Raw genomic sequence first — 21511 nt, 5'->3', positions numbered from 1 at the left:
GGTGGAGAGCTGGCCGGTGGTGATTTAACCGGAGGATCACCACACCTCAGATGAAGAGGAAGGTTGAGAAAGTGGGGCCTTCACGAATAACCTCAGCTGCTGGCCTCGCCCGGCATCATGGCCCAGTTATCTCGCCAAGTGAGCTAAACCCCCCCCACCGCACTAACCATCACAAAGAGAGATAACTGTCGCATTGCTGTTTATCAGAGCTTGCTGTGTGTAAATTGGTTGCCACGTTTCCTTACTTTACAATAGTGGCTTTGCTTCAAAAGCACTGCGTTCTGAAGTCCTACGGTTATATGATATAATAATCTTTATTGTCACAAGTAGGCTTACATTAACGCTGCAATGAAGTTACTGTGAAAAGCCCCTAGTCACCACATTCCGGCACCTGTTCGGGTACAGAGGGAGAATTCAGAATGTCCAAATTACCAACAGCACATTTTTCAGGACTTGTGGGGCCAAACCGGAGCACTTAGAGGAAACCCACGCAGACATGGGGAGAAAATGCAGACTCCACCCAGTGACCCAAGCCGGGAATCAAACCTGGAACCCTGGCGCTGTGAAGCTAACCACTGGACTTGTAAGTGCTGCACTGGCTCTGAAGTCCTCTGGTTTGGGAAAGTGTAAGTGCTGGATTGGCTCTGAAAAGTGCCCTGATCTCAATGCCAGCCTTGGCCACTGTTGCAACACCTCGCCCCACCCACACACAATGACGTTGGGTGGGGCAAGGAGCGGAAGTGACGGCAAACGCCGCGGCGGCGTGAGGCGCGAGCCGGAACCGTTAAACTGCAGTAAGGGTCCCGCGCTAGAAGCGATGCGCCGCCCCCTCCTCTCATGCTGGTACGGAACATCTCAAATCTCATCGGCCGAAGAGGTGAGGCAACAGGCGGGCTCCCCCTGACATCCACCGCGGCCTTTGTAGAGGTGAAGGGAAGGGATGATGGGGGCGGAGGGGAGAGGTGAAGCGCGGAGAGCAGGGGAGGGAAGCTGCTGCCGGGTGTGTGAGGCTGGAGGGGGTGCTTCCGGTGTCCCTCTGACGCTTCCTATTGGTTAATTAAGGCGCCAATCACCCGGCTGATGGGTGCTGCTCTATTCAGCTGCAGGGGAGGTGAAAAGCTGCTGGTGCAAGGTGGCAAAGTTATTCCTCTGCACTCTTCATCAGCCATTCCTCTGCACTCTTCACCAGCCATTCCTCTGCACTCTTCACCAGCCATTCCTCTGCACTCTTCACCAGCCATTCCTCTGCACTCTTCACCAGCCATTCCTCTGCACTCTTCACCAGCCATTCCTCTGCACTCTTCACCAGCCATTCCTCTGCACTCTTCACCAGCCATTCCTCTGCACTCTTCACCAGCCATTCCTCTGCACTCTTCACCAGCCATTCCTCTGCACTCTTCACCAGCCATTCCTCTGCACTCTTCACCAGCCATTTCTCTGCACTCTTCATCAGCCATTCCTCTGCACTCTTCATCAGCCATTCCTCTGCACTCTTCATCAGCCTCATCGGGTTACGCCGCCCCAGTACCTGCCACTCTCCATTTGATTTAGGAATAGGCAGCTCTGCCAAATCAGGAGGTACATGTTGATCAGATGAACTCCACTTTCCTGCCTATTCCCCAGAACCAATGGCCCCCAGTTTAAAAACCTGATATCTCAGCCTGGTTCACATCCACATCTTCAATGACCCAACCTTCATTCACCGCTCTCTATACAAAGATTCACTGTCCTTGGAAACAAATTTCCATTATAAATGGGCTTGGGTTGTTTTCGCTGGAGCAGGGAAGACTGAGCGGCGACCTGATCGAGGTGTACAAGATTATGACGGGCATGCACAGGGTGGATAAGGAGCAGTTGTTCCCCTTAGTTGAAGGTTCAGTCACGAGGTGGACACAAGGTAAGGGGTGGGAGATTTTTTTGGGGGGGGGATGTGAGGAAAAACCTTTTTTGCCCAGAGGGTGGTGATGGTCTGGAATGCACTGCCTGGGAGAGTGGCAAGGTAGCACTGGTTAGCACTGTTGCTTCACAGCGCGAGGGACCTGGGTTTGATTCCCAGCTTGGGTCACTGTCTGCGGAGTCTGCGCGTTGTCCCTGTGTCTGCATGGGTTTCCTGCGGGTGCTCCAGTTTTCTCCCACAAGTCCCAAAAGACGTGCTTGTTGGGTGAATTGGACATTCTGAATTCTCCCTCTGTGTACTCGAACAGGGGCCTTAGAGTGGTGACAATGGGATTTTCACGGTAACTTAATTGCAGTGTTAATGTAAGCTACTTGTGACACAAGAAAGATTATTATTGGAGGTGTGCTGCCTCCTATGCTTTAGAAAAGTACCTGGATGAGCATTTGGCAGGTCGTATAATTCAAGGCTATGAGCCAAGTGGTGGTAAATGGAAGTAGGTAGGTAGGTCAGGTGCTTTTTCACATGTTGGTGCAGATGGGCCAAAGGATGACTTCAGCACTGATTCTGTGAAATAGAGTGGATCGAAAGAAACCTTTCCCTTTGGTGGAGGGATCAATGACTGGGGGAAATAGATTTACTGTCTATTTCCAGGAGGTTTAGAGGGGATTTAAGGAAAATCCTTTTCACCCAGAGGGAGTTTGGAACTCATCTGCTTGAAAGATTGGTGGAAGCAGAGACCCTCATAACAGGGGCTGTTTAGCTCACAGGGCTAATCGCTGGCTTTGAAAGCAGACCAAGGCAAGCCAGCAGCACGGTTCGATTCCCGTAACAGCCTCCCCGAACAGGCGCCGGAATGTGGCGACTAGGGGCTTTTCACAGTAACTTCATTTGAAGCCTACTCGTGACAATAAGCGATTTTCATTTCATTTCATTTAAGCAGTATTTAAATGTGCACATGCGATGCCAGGCATACAAGGCAATGGGCCAAGTGTTGGAATATGGATTAGAGTACTTGGATAGTTGTTTATGACCGGTGCCGACATGATTGGCCGAAGCACCTTTTCTGTGGTGTGGACCTCTAAAATAAATGACATCCTGAAATGATGGCACCCTCCTCTAGATTCCCCGTGTGGGCTGAACATAGCAGAAGTAGGCTATTCGGCTCCTCCAGCCTGCTCTGCCATTCAATCAGATCGTGGCTGATCATCTACCTCAACACCATTTAGCATGGCTAATCCACCGAACCTACACAACTTTGGACTGTGGGAGGAAACTGGGGCATCTGGAGGAAACCCAAGGGAGAAAGTGCAATCTTCACACAGGCAGTCACCCAAGGTGGGAATTGAACCCAGGTCCATGATGCTGTGAGGCAGCAGTGCTAACCACTGTGCTGCCCTTGCAGTACTCCACTAGTCCCAGCCTACCAACCTGAGAATGACCCATTTGTTCTACCCACTCTTATTTTCTGTCTGTTAACCAGTTCTCTTCATGCCAGTATATGACCCCCCCCCCCCCCCCCCCCCCCCCCCGGGTGAGACCTTATTGGAAGATTTCTGAAAATTTAAATGCAGTGCATCCACTGGTTTCCCCCTGCTAGTTACAGCTTTGAAAACCCCTTTCCCTTCCATATATCCATGTTGATTTTTGCTCAATCCTACAATTATTGTCTCAGTGTCTGTTTATCACATTCTAATGGATTCTAGCATTTTTTCCCTACTGCTGATGTAACGTTAACTGATCTACAGTTCCCTGTTTTCTCTTTAATGGGTGACATTTGCTACCTTCTAATCTTCAGGAACCGTTTGAGAATCTATAGAATTTTAGGAAGGTGATCACCAATGCGTCCGCTATCTCTGCAGCCATCTCTTTCATCAGATCCTGGGAGTTTATCAACTTTCAATTCACTCAGGAAAAAGATAATGTTGTGGAGGAGAATGCTGAGACCCAGGCTATTAGAATAGATGGCATTGAGGTGCGTAGGGAAGAAGTGTTGGCAATTCTGGACAAGGTGAAAATAGATAAGTCCCCGGGGCCTGATGGGATTTATCCTAGGATTCTCTGGGAAGCCAGGGAAGAGATTGCTGAGCCTTTGGCTTTGATTATTTATGTCATCATTGGCTACAGGAATAGTGCCAGAGGACTGGAGGATAGCAAATGTGGTCCCTTTGTTCAAGAAAGGGAGTAGAGATAACCCCGGTAACTATAGGCCAGTGAGCCTCACGTCTGTTGTGGGTAAAGTCTTGGAGAGGATTATAAGAGATACGATTTATAATCATCTAGATAGGAATAATATGATTAGGGATAGTCAGCATGGTTTTGTGAAGGGTAGGTCATGCCTCACAAACCTTATTGAGTTCTTTTAGAAGGTGACTGAACAGGTAGACGAGGGTAGAGCAGTTGATGTGGTGTATATGGATTTCAGTAAAGCGTTTGATAAGGTTCCTCACGGTCGGCTATTGCAGAAAATACGGAGGCTGGGGATTGAGGGTGATTTAGAGATGTGGATCAGAAATTGGCTAGTTGAAAGAAGACAGAGGGTGGTGGTTGATGGCAAATGTTCAGAATGGAGTTCAGTTACGAGTGGCGTACCACAAGGATCTGTTCTGGGGCCGTTGCTGTTTGTCATTTTTATAAATGGCCTAGAGGAGGGCACAGAAGGTTGGGTGAGTAAATTTGCAGACGACACTAAAGTCGGTGGAGTTGTAGACAGTGTGGAAGGATGTTGCAGGTCACAGAGGGACATAGATAAGCTGCAGAGCTGGGCTGAGAGGCGGCAAATGGAGTTTAATGTAGAGAAGTGTGAGGTGATTCACTTTGGAAAGAAAAACAGGAATGCGGAATATTTGGCTAATGGTAAAATTCTTGGCAGTGTGGATGAGCAGAGGGATCTCGGTGTCCATGTACATAGATCCCTGAAAGTTGCCACCCAGGTTGATAGGGTTGTGAAGAAGGCCTATGGTGTGTTGGCCTTTATTGGTAGAGGGATTGAGTACCGGAGCCATGAGGTCATGTTGCAGCTGTACAAAACTCTGGTACGGCCGCATTTGGAGTATTGCGTACAGTTCTGGTCGCCTCATTATAGGAAGGACGTGGAAGCTTTGGAACGGGTGCAGAGGAGATTTACCAGGATGTTGCCTGGTATGGAGGGAAAATCTTATGAGGAAAGGCTGATGGACTTGAGGTTGTTCTCGTTAGAGAGAAGAAGATTAAGAGGTGACTTAATAGAGGCATACAAAATGATCAGAGGGTTAGATAGGGTGGACAGTGAGAGCCTTCTCCCGCGGATGGAGGTGGCTAGCACGAGGGGACATAGCCTTAAATTGAGGGGTAATAGATATAGGACAGAGGTCAGAGGTAGGTTTTTTACGCAAAGAGTGGTGAGGCCGTGGAATGCCCTACCTGCAACAGTAGTGAACTCGCCAACTTTGAGGGCATTTAAAAGTTTATTGGATAAGCATATGGATGATAATGGCATAGTGTAGGTTAGATGGCCTTTAGTTTTTGACTTCCCATGTCGGTGCAACATCGTGGGCCGAAGGGCCTCTGTACTGCGCTGTATCGTTCTATGTTCTATGTTCAATCCCATTAATTTCTCCAGTACTACTTTTTCATTAATACTAATTCCTTTCACTTCCTCATTCCCTTGTTTCTTGAGTATCTCTGGGAGATTTTTTTGTGTCTTCCTCCATGCAGAGAGACTCATAGTATCTAAAAGAAAATGACTGTGGATGCAAAGTATCTGTTTAGTTCCTCTGCTATTTCCCCTGTCTCTGCTTGTAATGGGCCCACATTTTTCTTTGTTAATTTTTACCTGCCTATCGAAGGTTTCACAGCCATTTTTAGGTTTCTCGTGAGTTTACTCTAATTCTGATTTTCTCTTTATCAGTTTTCTTGGCTCTCCTTTGCTGAATTCAAAAATGCCCCCAAACCTCAGGCTTATTACTTTTTTGGCAACCTTATAGGCCTCTTACTTTGATGTAGTACAATCTATAACTTCTCTTGTTACCCATGGTTGGATTACCTCCCTGTTGAATTTCTGAAATGTAAATTAGTGACAAACCGTGTATTACTTCTTAATGCCAGCTGTTGTCTGTCTATCCTCATACCTTTTTAATGTCGTTCCTCAATCTGCCGTAGACAGCTAGCACCTCATACCTATGTAGTTTCCTTTGTTTAGATTTATGATTTGGATTGAAATACATTGTTTTCAAGTGCAGTGTAAAATTGTAAAATGTTGGGGACTTCCGGTTGCGTTGATGCGGAGCTAAGCCGCACGTTCGGTAGCTCCCGCTATTTTCGGTCTTTTGGGCTCTTTTAAGGGCCTGTAGCGGTGCTGGTTGGACTTTTCCCGGTGTGGGAACGCATCCACTGCGCCTATCTGCGGTGGATGGACTGGACCATGAGCGGAGCGGTTAAAAAATCGGCTTTGGAGCAGAGAAAGGTGCGAGGCAGGAGAAACAAGATGGCGGCGGGCGGGGAACCGGCAGCGTGGCTGCAGTGGGCACAGGAGCTGCTTCAGCGCTGCTTCAGAGAGTTGAAGACTGAGCTTTTGGAACCGTTTAAGGCCTTACTGGACAAGCTCATGGCGACTCAGACGGTTCAGGGTGCAGAGATCCGAGAACTACGGCAAAAGGCCTCGGGGAGCGAGGACGAACTCCTAGGCCTGGCAGTGAAGGTGGAGTCGCACGAGGCGCTCCACAAGAAATGGCTAGTGAGGATGGAGGAGATGGAGAACCGCTCCCGTCGGAATAACGTGCGGATCCTGGGCCTCCCGGAGGGGCTGGAAGGTTCGGATTTGGGGGCCTATGTGGCCGTGATGTTGAACTCGTTAATGGGCGCGGGGTCGTTCCAGGCACCCTTGGAGCTGGAGGGTGCCCGTCGAGTGCTGTTGAGGAAGCCCAAGCCGAACGAGCTGCCTAGGGCGGTGCTGGTCCGTTTTCGCCTCTTCGTTGACCGTGAGTGTGTGCTGAGATGGGCGAAGAAGGAGAGGAGCAGCAAGTGGGAGAATGCAGAGATCAGGATTTATCAAGATTGGAGCGCGGAGGTGGCGAAGAGAAGTGCTGGTTTTAATCGGACGAAGGCTGTGCTTCACAAGAAGGGGGTGAAGTTTGGCCTGTTACAGCCGGCTCGCCTCTGGGTCACTTACAAAGATCGCGGGCTTTACTTCGATTCCCCAGAGGATGCCTGGGCCTTCGTCCAGGCATAGAAGTTGGTCTCGAACTGAGGATTGGGGGGCTGGGGACTGATGTACATAGTCCGGAGGCCTTGTCCTCCTGGGTATCCTTTCGTTTTTCTGGTTGTGTTTGTTGATGCCTTTTTGCTTTTTGGAGCTGTTATTTATTTATTCGGGTGCTTTCTTGTTTTTCACTGGTGGAGGGCTGAGGAGCTGTTCGCGGGCCCACTGAGTCACGTGCGCTTCTTTTTCCCGCGTGTTGGGTTGGAGGGGCGGGGTCTGAGATGGAAGCGCGGGCTTTCTTCCCGTGCTGGAAGCGCAGTGGGCGGGACTGGCACTGGGTGGGGGGAGTGGTGGTTGTGTTACACCGGGTGGGGTCGTTGGGGTAGTGGGAGCAGCCGTGGTCAGCAGGAGTAGGCTGACTTACGGAAGTACGATGGAAGGGATTGCGCAGCTAGGGGGGCCCTAGCTTTGGGGGGGGGGGGGGGATTGGGGGTCTGGCACCGCGGGGAACGGGCCTGGGATGTTCTGCGGGCACGTGGCGAGCCGAGGGAGAGCTATGACTGACCGGCGCAGAGAGAGGGGGAAGGACCCCCAGATTCGCTGGTCACGTGGAATGTGAGGGGGCTGAATGGACCGGTGAAGCGGTCCCGGGTCTTGGCGCATTTGAAGGGGCTGGGAGCGGACGTGGCTATGCTCCAGGAGACGCACCTTAAGGTGGCGGATCAGGTGAGGCTGAGAAGAGGCTGGATTGGACAAGTGTTTTACTCGGGGCTAGATGCAAAGAATCGAGGGTTGTCGGTTTTAGTTGGCAAGAGCTTGTCATTCGTGGCGTCGAGTGTGGTGGCGGATAGCTGTGGTAGATACGTAACGGTGAGTGGTAGGCTTCAGGGGGAGCGGGTGGTTCTGGTTAATGTGTACGCCCCCCAACTGGGACAATGCAGGTTTCATGCGGCGAATGTTGAGCTGGATTCCGGACCTGGAGACAGGGGGCTTGATCTTGGGAGGGGATTTTAATACTGTGTTGGACCCAGCTCTGGATCGTTCGAGTTCTAAGACGGGCAAGAGGCCGGTGGCGGCCTCAGTGCTGAGGGGGTTCATGGATCAGATGGGAGGGGTGGAGGTTTTTGAGGCCGGGAGGTAGGGAGTTTTTCTTTTTCTTCCATGTCCACAAGGCTTATTCCCGGATTGATTTTTTTTTGTCCTCAGCAGGGTGCTAATCCCGAGAGTGGTGGGGGCGGAGTGTTCGCCGATAGTCATATCTGACCACGCTCCGCATTCGGTGGAGCTGGGGGAGGGGAAGGATCAGCGCCCACTGTGGAAGTTAGATGTGGGGCTTCTGTCAGAGGAGGAAGTATGTGGGTGGGTCTGTAGGTGCATAGAGGGGTATTTGGAAGCTAATGACAATGGGGAGGTGCAAGTTTGGGTGGTCTGGGAAGCGCTGAAGGCGGTGGTTAGGGGGGAGCTGACATCTCTTCGTGCACACGGAGAGGGAGAGGTTGGTGGAAGAAATGGTAAAGGTGGACAGGAGCTATGCGGATGTCCCAGAAGAGGGGCTTTTGAGGAAGCGCTGCAGTCTCCAAGCGGAGTTCCATATACTGGCCATCCGGAAGGTGGAGGTGCAGTGGAGGAGGGCGCAGGGGGTGGTATATGAGTACGGGGAGAAGGCAAGTCGGATGCTGGCCCACCAGCTCCAGAAGCGGGAGGCAGCAAGAGAGATAGGGGGAGTCACAGATGCAGGAGGGAACCTGGTGCGGAGTGCTAGGGACATTAATGGGGTGTTCTGGTCCTTCTACGAGGAGCTGTAACGGTCGGTGCCCCCTAGGGAGGTGGACGGGATGGACCGCTTTCTGGATAAGCTGGATTTCCCAAGAGTGGAGGAGGAGCGGGTGGAGGTCTGGGGGCCCCAATCGAGATGGAGGCGCTGGGGAGCATGCAGACAGGGAAAGCACCGGGACCTGACGGATTCCCGGTGGAGTTTTATAAGAAGTTCTCAGACTTGCTGGGCCCGTTGTTAGTGAGGACCCTGAATGAGGGGAGGGAGGGGGGGGTCTTTGCCCCCGACGATGTCTAGAGCAATAATTTCACTGATTCTGAAGCGTGATAAGGACCCCCTCCAGTGTGGGTCTTACAGGCCGATCTCGCTCCTCAACGCGGATGCAAAGTTGTTGGCTAAGATACTGTCCAGGAGGGTGGAAGGTGTGGTCCCGCTGGTTATCCATGAGGACCAAACGGGGTTTGTGAAGGGGAGACAGCTGAATGTTAATATGCGGCAGCTTCTTAATGTTATGATGATGTTGTCGGCGGATTGGGAGGCGGAAATAGTAGCATTGATGGATGCGGAGAAAGCCTTCGATAGGGTGGAGTGGAGCTACCTCTGGGAGGTGTTGAGGAGATTTGGGTTTGGTGAGGGATTCATTAGCTGGGTGAGGCTGCTGTTTAGTGCCCCAGTAGCGAGTGTGGTGATGAATGGGAGGACTTCGGAGGACTTTCGGCTGTCCCGGGGGGATGAGGCAGGGGTGCCCTTTGTCTCCCCTGCTCTTGCATTAGCGATTGAACCCCTGGCCATGGCGCTGAGGGATTCGAAGAACTGGAGGGGGATTGTACGGGGGGGGGGGAGGAGCACCGGTTGTCGCTGTACGTGGATGATTTACTGCTGTGCATCGCAGATCTGGCGGGGGGGGGGGGTGCCAGTTGTGTTGAGGATACTTGGGGAGTTTGGGGACTTTTCGGGCTATAAGCTCAACGTGGGGAAGAGTGAGCTGTTTGTGCTGCACTTGGGGGACCAGGCGAGGGAGATAGGGGAGCTGCCGTTGAAGAGTGCGGAGAGGAGCTTTAGATATCTTGGCGTCCAGATAGCTAGGAGCTGCAGAGGCTAAACTTTGAGGCTGGAGGAGGAGTTTAGGAGGTGGGATGCGCTGCCACTCTCTTTGGCGGGCAGGGTCCAGTCGGTTAAGATGACGGTGCTCCCGAGGTTTTTGTTTCTCTTCCAGTGTCTCCCCATCTTGATTCCAAAGGCTTTCTTTAGGAGGGTTAATAAGAGTATTCTGGGGTTCGTGTGGGCGCGGAAGACCCCGAGAGTGAGGAGGGTATTCCTGGAGCGAGGTAGGTGGTTTGGCATTGCCCAACCTGTGTGGGTACTACTGGGCTGCGAATGTGGCAATGATTCGTAGGTGGGTGATGGAGGGGGAGGGTGCCGCATGGAAGAGGTTGGAGGTGGCGTCCTGTGTGGGTACGTGTTTGGAGGCATTGGTGACGGCCCCGCTCCCACTCCCCCCGGCAAGGTATTCTACGAGTCCAGTAGTGGTGGCTTCCCTCAAAATTTGGGGGCAGTGGAGGCGGCATAGGGGGGAAGTGAAGGCCTCAGTGTGGGCCCCGATATGGGGCAACCACCGGTTTGCACCAGGGAGAATAGATGGTGGGTTTTTGAGTTGGCATAGGGCAGGCATCAGGCGGATGGCGGATTTTCCTCGATGGGAAGTTTGCGACTTTAGAGGAGTTGGAGGGGAAGTGGGGTCTCCCCCCTGGGAATACTTTCAGGTATATGCAGATTAGGGTGTTTTTTGAGCGGAGGTGGCGGAGTTTCCGCTATTGCCGCCTAGGGGGGTGAGGACAGGGTGCTCTCGGGGATGTGGGTCGGTGAGGCTAGGATTTCGGCAATTTTTCAGGTGATGCAGGAAGGGGAGGAGGCCTCGGTGGAGGAGCTGAAAGCGAAGTGGGAGGAGGAGCTAGGGGTAGAGATCGACGAGGGGACGTGGGCGGACGCCCTGGGCAGGGTGAATTCGTCCTCTTGAGCACGGCTCGGCTTAATTCAGCTGAAGGTGCTGCATAGGGCGCACATGACTGGGGCCAGGCTGAGCCGGTTCTTTGGGGGTGAGGACAGGTGTGGGAGGTGTTTGGGAGGCCCGGTGAATCACACCCACACGTTCTCCGGCCCGGATGGGCTGAGCGGCCTGACGAACCCGACCGGTTCACGCCGGCGCCAACCACACCTGGTCGCTGCCGGCGTGAACATCGCGCAACAGGTAAGTCTGGGGCCTGTGGGGGGCGGAGGGAGGGGCAAGCATCATGGGTGTGCTCAGGAGGTGACTGGCCCGTGATCGGTGCCCACCGATCGTCGGGCCGGCGTCTCTAAGAGACGCACTCTTTCCCCTCCGCCGCCTCGCAAGATCAAGCCGCCATGTCTTGCGGGTCAGCGGAGGGGAAGATAGCATGCGCGGGTTGGAGCCGGCCAACCTGCACATGCGCGGCTGCCATCACTTAGGTGCCGCCATCCGCGTCATTCTTGGCGCGCCGCTTTGACGCAAGCGTCAAGGCCCGCGGCCAAGTTTCTCACAACGCCGCTCCTAGCCCCCCCGGGTTGGTGGTGGGGGGGGGGGGGGGGGATAGGGGGTGAGGAGCGGCCTCCGAAGCCGGAGTGAAACACTCCGGGTTTCACGCCTTCGTCGGCACTCAGTCTCCCTTTGGGAGAATCGCGCCCTTTATGTTTGTTACTTTCTTTTTTGTTAATTTATTGCTTTGTATTGGGGGGAGGTGCTTGTCTTTCTGTTTTTTTTTCTATGCCTTGATTATTTTATTGTTGGGAGAAAATTTGTTGTTGAAAAATTTGAATAAAAATTTTTTTTTTTTAAATTCTAAAATATTTAAGTCACGCTTCCTTGAAGACTCCTTTACAAAGAGATTATTAATTTGCTATTTTGCGTTGCACAGTATCAGGTCAAAAATAGCCTGATCCCTAGTTGATTCTTTAACATAATGTTCTAGAAAACCAGCTTGGATACATTCCAGGAATTTGTCTTCCACAGCTTTGGTGCTAATTCGGTGTACCCAGTCTTAATCACGGTGGTTAGCATAAATGCTTCACAGCTCCAGGGTCCCAGGTTCGATTCCCGGCTGGGTCACTGTCTGTGCGGAGTCTGCACGTCCTCCCCGTGTGTGCGTGGGTTTCCTCCGGGTGCTCCGGTTTCCTCCCACAGTCCAAAGATGTGCGGGTTAGGTGGATTGGCCATGCTAAATTGCCCGTAGTGTCCTAATAAAAGTAAGGTTAAGGGGGGGTTGTTGGGTCATGGGTATAGGGTGGATACATGGGTTTGAGTAGGGTGATCATTGCTCGGCACAACATCGAGGGCTGACGGGCCTGTTCTATGCTGTACTGTTCTATGTTCTATGTTCTAAGAGGCTTCAGTAACATTCACAACCAATGTTTGACACTGAGCTGAGGCAGAAGATGTTAGGGCAGATGAACGAAAGCTTGGTATTAAGGAGCATCTAAAAAGAAACCGAGAGAGAAAGATGGACACATGGGGATGTTGGGGGAGGAAATTCCAGAGCTTAAAATAGAGGCTGAAGTTTTGGCCACCACTGATGAAGTGATGGAAATCAAGGACATTGAAGATGGTAGAATTGGGGCGCATACAGATGTCAGAAAGTTGTATGGCTGAAGGACATTGCAGGGATAGACAGATGCCTGTCATGGAGGGGTTCCACTATTGTTAATGTGATTTCACTGTTTAAGAAAGGTTGTAGAGATAAGCCAGGGAACTACAAGCCAGTGATTCTCATGTCAGTGGCAGGGAATCTATTGGAGAGGCAAGGCTTGGTCAGGGATAGTTGGGTGGATTTGCCATGAAAAATTGCCCGTAGGTTAAGGGGGGATGTTGGGTTACGGGTATAGGGTGGATACGTGGGTTTGAGTAGTGTGATCATGGCTCGGCACAACATCGAGGGCCTGTTCTGTGCTGTACTGTTCTATGTTCTATGTTCTAATGTAGATTGAAGATCCCCATGCTTAATTTTAAAAAAATTCATTGTATGTAGTTGTCACTGGTGAGATCAATATTTATTGCCCAATCCTAATTGCCCTCGAGAATTTGGTGGTGCGCCCTTGTTGACCTGCTGCACTCCGTGTGGTGTAGCGGTGTAGTAACACTCAGTGTTGTCAAGAAGGAAGTTCCAGAATTTGGACCCAGTGACAGTGAAGGAATGGCAATATAGTTTCTCGTCAGGATGGAGTGTGGCTTGCGCAGAACCTGCAGGTGGTAGTGTTCCCATGCATCAGCTGCCCTTGTCATTCTCGGTGGTAGACGTAACAGGCTTGGAAGATAGTGAAGGAATGGCAATATAGTTTCTCGTCAGGATGGAGTGTGGCTTGCACAGAACCTGCAGGTGGTAGTGTTCCCATGCATCAGCTGCCCTTGTCATTCTCGGTGGTAGACGTAACAGGCTTGGAAGATAATGTCGAAGGAGCCTTGGTGAGTTGCTGTAGTGAATCTTATAGATGGTACACACGGCTGCCAGTTTGTGTTGATGGTGGAGGGAGTGAGTGAATGTTAAGGTGATGGATGGGCTGCCAGACAAGTGGGCTGCTTTGCCCTGGAAGGTGTTGAGCTTCTCAAGTGTTTTTGCACTCATCCAGGCAAGTGGAGAGTGTTCCATCACATTCCTGATTTGTGCCTTGTAGATGATGGACAGGCTTTGAGGAATCAGGGAGGTGAGTTCTGTCCCCTTTCTTAACTTCAGTACTTTTTCAGATTTTACTTTTACTTCAGTATTCCTGGGGCACTTCTTTTTATTCTCTGGTTTCTGGAACTTTCTGTTCCTTAGTTTAGGGTTCCCCTTTGGATGGTCAGTCCATACCCATTGGGTTGAATGGCCTCTTGCACTGATGGGATTCTTTGATTGTGTTCTATGAGTACTTGACTCAGAATTTCCAATCTCTGACCTGCTCTTATCACCTCAGTATTTATATGGCTAGTGCAGTTCAGAATCTGGCCGATGATAACTGCCAGACTGTTAATATTAGGGGTTTTAATTTGGCGATGGTAATGCCATTGAATGTCAAGGGGAAAAGGGTAGATTCTCTATTGTTGGCGAAGGTCATTGTCTAGCTCTTGTATGGTGCGAATGCAACTTACCATTTACCAATCCAAGCCTGGTATTGATTTTGATTTGATTTATTGTCACATATACCGAAGTACAGTGAAAAGTATTTTCTTGCGGCCGAGGGAATGTACACAGTACGTACATAGTAGACAAAAAGAATAATCAACAGAGAACATTGACCAGGTCATACAGACATGGACTGTTTGTGAAAAGTCATAAATGGTGCTGGACATTGTGTAGTCATCTGCGAACATCCTTGCCTCTGACCTTCTAAAAGGGGCAAGGTCATTGATGAAGCAGACAACAATGGTTGGGCCTTGGGAACTTCCCTGAGGAACTCCTGCAGTGATGTCCTGGACTGTGATGGTCGATCTCTAACAATCGCAACCATCTTCCTTTGTGCTAGGTATGACTCCTCCAACCAGAGCAAAGTTTCCCTAATTCCCATTGATAGTTTTTTCTAGGGCTCCTTGATGCCACACTGGGTCAAGTGCTGCCTTGATATTAAGGGCAATCACTTTGCATTACTTGTATACCCTTTTTAAATGCATTTCTAATTTCCGGATTTATACCATGCTCTATATTACCACTACTGTTTGGCGGCCTATAAATAACTCGCACCAATGTCTGCTGTCCTTTGCTGTTTCTTAACTCCACCCAATCTGATTCCACATCTTGATCTTCTGATCTAAGAAGCTCCTTGTGATGTACTGATCTTATCCTTTACTAACAGTGCCACCCCAGCTCCTTTGCTTTTTTTGGCGTATCCTTCCTACATGCCGAATCACCCTGAATATTCATTTCCCAGCCGTAGTTACCTGCAGCTACATCTCTATAATGACAGTAAGATCATACCCATTTACTTCTATTTCTGCAATCTATTCATCTACCTCGTTGTGAATTCTATGTGCATTCAGAAAGAGTACCTTTTAAATTTGTCTTTTTTAACACTTTTTTTCTGTGTTTTGACTCTGATGCTGGCATTTGTTCCCGTACCAGCCTCCCCGAACAGGCACCAGAATGTGGCGACTAGGGGCTTTTCACAGTAACTTCATTGAAGCCTACTCGTGACAATAAGCAATTTTCATTTCATTCATTTCATTTCATTGTTTTTGCTGAGTTCCAAATGGAGACATATCCTTTTGGCATCTACCCTGCCAAGCCCTCTCAGAATCTTGGAAGTTTCAATAAAATCACCTCATTTTTCTAAATTCTAATGAGTACAAGCTCAACCTGCCCAACCTTTTCTCATCAGCTAACCTGTACATTCCAGGAATCTATCTAGGGAACCTTCTCTGACAACCTCCAATGCAACTTTATCCCTTCTTGCATAGGGAGACCAGACTGTACATACTGCTACTTCAGCTGTGACCGTACCAGTTTTTGTACAGTTGAAGCAAGACTTCCCTACTTCGGTACTCCATCCCCTTTGCAATAAAGGCCACCACTCCATTTGCTTCCCCAATGACTTTTTGTGCCTGCATGCTAATATTTTGTTTAATGTAGAAGGGCAGCCGAATCCCTCTACATTGCAGCATTCTGCAGTCTCGTCTTGTTTAAATACTTTTCCGTTTTGTTCCTCCTACCAAAGTGCAGACTTGGTGCAATGCACTGCCAGAATGGGTGGTGGACAAGCGTGAAGTTATCCACTTTGGTGGGAAAAACAGAATGGCAGAATACTATTTAAAATGTTAGATTGGGAATTGTTGATGTATAAAGGAACCTGATTGTCCTTGTACACCAGTCATTAAAATAAACAGTTAGCAAGGCAAATGGTATGTTGGTCTCCATTGTAAGAGGATCTGAGTGCAGGAGCAGGGATGTCTAACTGCAGCCCTACGGACCTTGGTAAGACCACACCTAGGGTATTGTGTGCAGTTTTGGTCACCTTAACTAAGAAAGAATATCAGTGCCATAGAGGAAGTGCGGCAAAGGTTCACCAAACTGATCCTGGGATGGCAGGATTGTTGTGTGAGGTGAGATTGGGTTGACTAGGCCTGTATTTGTCGGGTTTTAGAAGAATGAGAGGGGGTCTAATTGAAATGAATAAAATTCCGACCTGATTGGACAAACTGATTAGTTACTGATAAATCCAATAACAAAATCAGTGGAAACTTCTTCACCTCGAGAGTTTTTAGAATGTGCATTTCCAGGCCACAAGGAATAGTTGGGGCAAATAATGACAATGTTTTTTATCATAAGGTGATGGTTTTCATCGTAGTGGTCAACTGAGACAAATAGCATAGGTACATTTTAAGGGGCAACACGGGTGGCATAGTGGTTAGCTCTGCTACCTCACACACCAGGAACGAGGGTTCAATTCTAGCCTGTGGGTGACTGTGTGTGGAGTTTGCATGTTCTCCCCATGTTTGTGTGGGTTTCCTCTGGCTGCTCCGGTTTCCTCCCACAGTCCAGAGATGTGCGAGATAGGGTGGGGTGGGCGGGGAGTGGACAAGGGAAGGCTGCTCTTTCGGAGGGTTGGAGCAGACTCGATGAGTCGAATGGTCTCCTGCACTGTAGGGATTCTATGATCCCAATCAGTGAGAATGAGACAGTAAGATAAGTTGGACTAGAATGGTGGGAGGAGCTCATGTGGAGCACAGACTGTTTGAGCTGAATGGCCTGTACTCTATACCGAGAACATCCAGTGCTAACAGCTATTAGTTTAGATAATGGAGATGGTTTCAAGTTTGAATGTTATGGATCTTGTGGGTAAATTGCTAATATTTTCATGTTAGCCTGGATGTTCAAGTCAATTACTACAGTGATATATTTTATGACAAATATAATTTATTGCTTGTTTTCTTGCAGTTTTGTGTCATGCAGATTGAAACTAATGTCTTTTGTAGAATTTTCCCCAGTTTATTGGGCTCTGCTTTTTCCATTCACTTTTGTTTCCTGTTTTTTGATGCTAATAAATGAAAACTGGGTTTTTAAATCTACGATATAAACTGACTTTAGGTCCTTACTTATAAACTTATACCCAATTCCCAATTTATTTAAGGTCATATGAACTTTTGTATTTTTCAGGAATTTTAAAGTGATGCACCAGTGAAAGAATCTGTCTATTGCATCTGCCTGTGCCTTAGCATCTTCTTATCCATATTTTGCACTTGTGCAGGATGTGCAAAGATTCTCCCAGCTGAAGGTAGACATAAGCTCACGAGTGAGGTGATCAGTTTTGCTCGTAGTTATAGCTTTAGCACATCTTGTATTAATATGCACAAAACCTTTCACTTACCTCACACAATCTTTTAACAATTTCTGTGCGATATTAATATACAGTTTTTGTTAATCTGTGACATGGACAGGACCCTTGAATCAACACTATTATATTAAAGATCAAGTAAGTTATCAAGTGTGCCACTTCAATCGGGCAGTGTTCTTATTCCTGTACTGGAACCATGATGTTGCACATGATTTGCATATTTTGTTGCTTTGTTATGTCTGAACTAGTGGGCGCATCATTACACACATTGACTGTCCACAGTCTTGACTGAAGAGTGTACTAAACCTTAAGAATGCTAGCCTGCTATTTGTAGTTGGCAGAATATTGGAGTTGTAAAGGGATGATTCAAGTGCATCAAACAAATTATTTAGGAGTTATAAATTTGTTGCAATTTTTTCTCGACTAAAACCTAATTGGTGGCTCAGGATGTGCAAAGATGTTGCTTTGTCTGTATGTTGCCTTATACTCTTAATTTTTGAAAGCATTAAATCCCAACCTGTCTCATTTTTCTCCTGGTGTGAACTAACCCTTCAGTTGTGAAGGGTTAGCCTGAAGTAACTGTCTGACATTGACGCACTGTTACAACGGTTTGCATTTTGATAACACCATTATGGTAGTAAAATATCTTGAGGCGCATTAATAGGGGTGTTAGCAAACCAAAGGTGACACTGGTGTTCATCAGGAGATATTATTTTAGATGAACAAAGGCTTTTTCAGAGGGAGATATTAAGATCCCTTGAAGGACGAGTTGAGCGGTGGAGAGAATTGCCAATGAAGGAGTAATTTTGTAATTTTTAAATAGGGACTAGTCAAATGAATGCTTAAAGAACTTGCATTCATATCATGCATTTCTTGGTCTTGGGACATTTCAGAGATGTTTCATAGTCAACTTTTGTTTCATAGTCAACTTTTGTTTCATAGTCAACTTTTGTTTCATAGTCATACTAGTGAAGTATAGCCACCCTGGAGTAATTCAGGTGAACATACCAGTCATTTTACATCCAGTAAGGACCCACGTTCAGCAATGATTTCAATTTTCTTCATTCTTGCATGAGATGTGGGTATCGTTGGCATTTACTGCCCATCCTTAATTGCCCTTTAATTGAGTTTGCTAAGCCATTTCAGAGAACATTTAAGAGTCAGCCATTTGCTGTGGGTCTGGGGCCGAACATAGGCCAGACCAGCTAGGGATGGCAATTTTCCTTCCAGATGGGTCTATATAGCAATCGGAAACAGTTGTCATGGTCACCATCACTGAGACTAGCTTTCAATTCTAGATTTATTGAATTTAAATTCCACTAGCTGCCATGGTACAGATTTGAACCTGTGTCCCCAAAACATTAGATAAAAGCAAATTACAGCGGATGCTGGAATCTGAAACTAAAGAGAAAATGCTGGACAATCTCAGCAAGTCTGGCAGCATCTGTAGGGAGAGAAAAAAAAGAGTCTTTGACAAAGAGTCATTGGACTTGAAACGTTAGCTCTTTTCTCTCCCTACAGATGCTGCCAGACTTGCTGAGATTTTCCAGCATTTTCTCTTTTGTCCCCAAAACGTTAGACTGGGCCTCTGCATTGCTAATCCAGTAACATTACCAGCATCTCCCTAAATTACCTGATAATTTTAGTGGTATCAATTGAGGGGTACATTTTTGCCCAGACAACAGTGAAACTTTTGTTTTTTCTATGTACATCCACCCGAGAGGGCAGCAACACCAGGGTTTTCTGTCTCTCTTTGCTGATTGTATGTCTCTTACTGCAACATATGGTAATGTTACTGGACAAGTAATATGGAGGACTAGACTAATGCTTTGTAGACCTGAGTTCAAATCTCATAAGTGGTGGAATTTAAAATCAACCAATTAATAAATCAGGAATGAAGTGTTAGTATCAGTCATGATAACCACAAAACTACTGATGTTATCAAAAGCCATCTGGCTCATTAGTCCTTTCAGGGAAGAAAATTTGTCCTTACCTGGTCTGACCTACACGTGGATCTGCACCACAGCAATGTGGTTGACTTCAATGTCCCCCTTGAAATGGTCTAATAAGTCACTCGGTTGTGTCAAATTGTTATAGAAAGGTCATACAAGAATAAAACTGGACGAACCACCAGGCATTAGCCTAGGCACATCCTGTCCAAAGCCACACCCAGTCTAGACCACCCTCCACTCTGGGTGTACCCACACAATGTCGACTGCAGCAAATCAAAAAGGTGGCTCACTACCAGCGCCTCAAAGGAACTTCCAGATGGGCATTAAATGCAGCCTTGCCAGCAATGCTCATGTCCCTTGAATGAATTTTAAAAATGGAACTTGGGCTGTCAGTCTGAATTTTTGCTCTGATACTTGGAGTTGGGATTGAATGCATGGCCTTCTGACTCCAAGGTGGAGGATGCTAGCCACTGGGTCAAAGCTGATGCCATGTCAGATAGATGGTTTCTTTGGTTGGCTATTTTAAAACTGGTTCCCAAGCCCAGGGGCTGAATTTTAAAGGTATGGTTGTAGCTACATAGTCGTGTACACCATTATTATTTTATGGTTGAAACTAAGTGCAGTGCAATTTGTACATGATGGGAAGGAGATCTCCACCGAAGAGTGCAGATGCAAGCAGCGTTTCTTCACGGTGGAACAGTGTGCTTAAGAATGTTTTAACCTGGTGTTGTAAGACTTCTTACGAAGAATGTTTGACAGTGTTTAACTAGTGAATGAACATTTAAGCTGGATCTATATTGGGATTCACGAGCTTTAGATTTAGCCAGGAGCACATGACTAACAATTTGCACAGTGGATTAATTGCATTACAGATGTAAATTAAATTTACTTGTGTTGGAGTATGTTTATTGCGAAGGTTGCTTCCAATTGAAGGGAGCACAGTGATTGCTGTGGGACACCAGGAAGCAATTGCTTTGGCTTGGTATTTGCATTTTGGCAATTCACACCAAATCTGAACCTGCTCTTCCAGAGGAACTTGTTCTTTACACAAGACGCCATGTATTTCAACTGTGTTACGAAACTGCCAGCTGTAGCAGGGTGTGTTTTGAGGAGGGACTCCTACCGCACAACCCTGAGCAGGAGTAAGTGTCCTTTATGTTCCAACTCTTGATAGATTAGAGTGACTGAACTGCTGTTAAATGTGCAAGTTGTGACAATTGCATATAGTAGCACTGGAGTTTGTAACCTTAACTTTGCCACAAGTTTTGTTTTTGATGTCACTTAATAGTGTTGAATTATCGGTGCTCTCCAGGCTAATTTATCTACCGACCCATAACCTGATGGAGTTCAGAATATGATGACGACGTTTGCCGGTGAAGTGATATTTGCGCGTCACATGAGGAATATTAAAGTGAACAATAGGAACGTGGTGGATAGTGAGCTTTGTGCACGAAAAGTGGGAGAGACCATATCCAGAGTGTGAGACAGCCAGAGTGAGTTTGAAACAGAGTGGAAATTTGGTGCAGAGCAGGAAGAGGTGCTTTTTGCTTTTACTCCTTGCTTTGCAATTTCTACATTTTCAGAGAGTGGTCTTGATTGGTAAGTAGTGGGTAAGGTCAGTAAGTGTTTACAACTTTTATCATGTATGAAATTATGTAGTTTGAAAATACTTTTTGTGGTTTATAATTTGTAAGGGCTATAATTGGTAGTAACAAGGACAAGGAAAGAAGGGCCATAGAGAATTGGATATAATCTAATATCATCATCTTCCATAGCTTTAATTTAAAGGGGTAAGTCAAGGCAGGTAAGCTCAAATTCTTAGTTTACTCCTCTTTCTCCTTCTGGGAAGCTGGCAACATTTCTAGTGTCCGGGACCAGCATGAGTGCAGGAAATGTTTCCAGCTACAGCTCCTAGAAGCCTGCGTTTTGGAGCTGGAGTGGCGGCTGGGGACACTGTGCGGCATCTGCGATGCGAAGAGTGTCGCTGGTACCACGTATAGAGAGGTGGTCACACCTCGGGCTCAGACTCCACAGGCAGGAAAAAATTGGTGACCACTGGAGCAAGAGAGCTAGGCAGGCAGTGCAGGAATCTCTTCTGGCCATTCCCCTGCAAACAGATATACCGCTTTGGATACTGTTGAGGCAAATGACCTCTCTGGGGACAGCAGCAACGGCCAAGTTCATTGCACCGCAGTTGGTTCTGCTGCACAGGGGAGGAGTAAAAAGTGTGGGAATGCAATAGTTTAAAAAATATATAAATGTAGAGTACCCAATTCTCTTTTTTTTCCAATTAAGAGTCAATTTAGTGTGGCCAATTCACCTACCCTGCACATCTTTTTGAGTTGTGGGAGTGAGACCCATGCAGACACGGGGAATGTGCAAACTCCACACAGCCAGTG

The 21511-nt window shown here is 47.9% G+C and overlaps 1 protein-coding gene across 5 annotated transcripts in view; it reads left to right on the top strand.

Moving 5' to 3' along the window:
* Positions 1 to 733: 733 nt before the first annotated feature.
* Positions 734 to 21511, top strand: part of LOC119966563 (guanylate kinase-like) — a 48639-nt gene continuing 27861 nt past the window's right edge. Inside the window, exons 1-2 of one of the 5 annotated variants that reach the window (XM_038798463.1) lie at positions 743 to 877; positions 16983 to 17100. Coding sequence is in view for 3 of the 5 variants with exons in the window: in XM_038798461.1 (XP_038654389.1) it covers positions 20170 to 20254 (85 nt within the window). In the remaining 2 variants the exon portion in view is untranslated. Of the gene's footprint in view, positions 878 to 16982; positions 17124 to 20041; positions 20255 to 21511 lie in introns of those variants that run through there. The other 4 variants (XM_038798464.1, XM_038798460.1, XM_038798461.1 and 1 more) reach the window with 4 other exon arrangements.

This window comes from Scyliorhinus canicula, chromosome 5, assembly GCF_902713615.1.
Source record: "Scyliorhinus canicula chromosome 5, sScyCan1.1, whole genome shotgun sequence".
NCBI classification, from domain to species: domain Eukaryota; kingdom Metazoa; phylum Chordata; class Chondrichthyes; order Carcharhiniformes; family Scyliorhinidae; genus Scyliorhinus; species Scyliorhinus canicula.
Note: the sequence above shows the minus strand (reverse complement) of the source record. Positions and strands in the feature narration are given on the sequence as shown.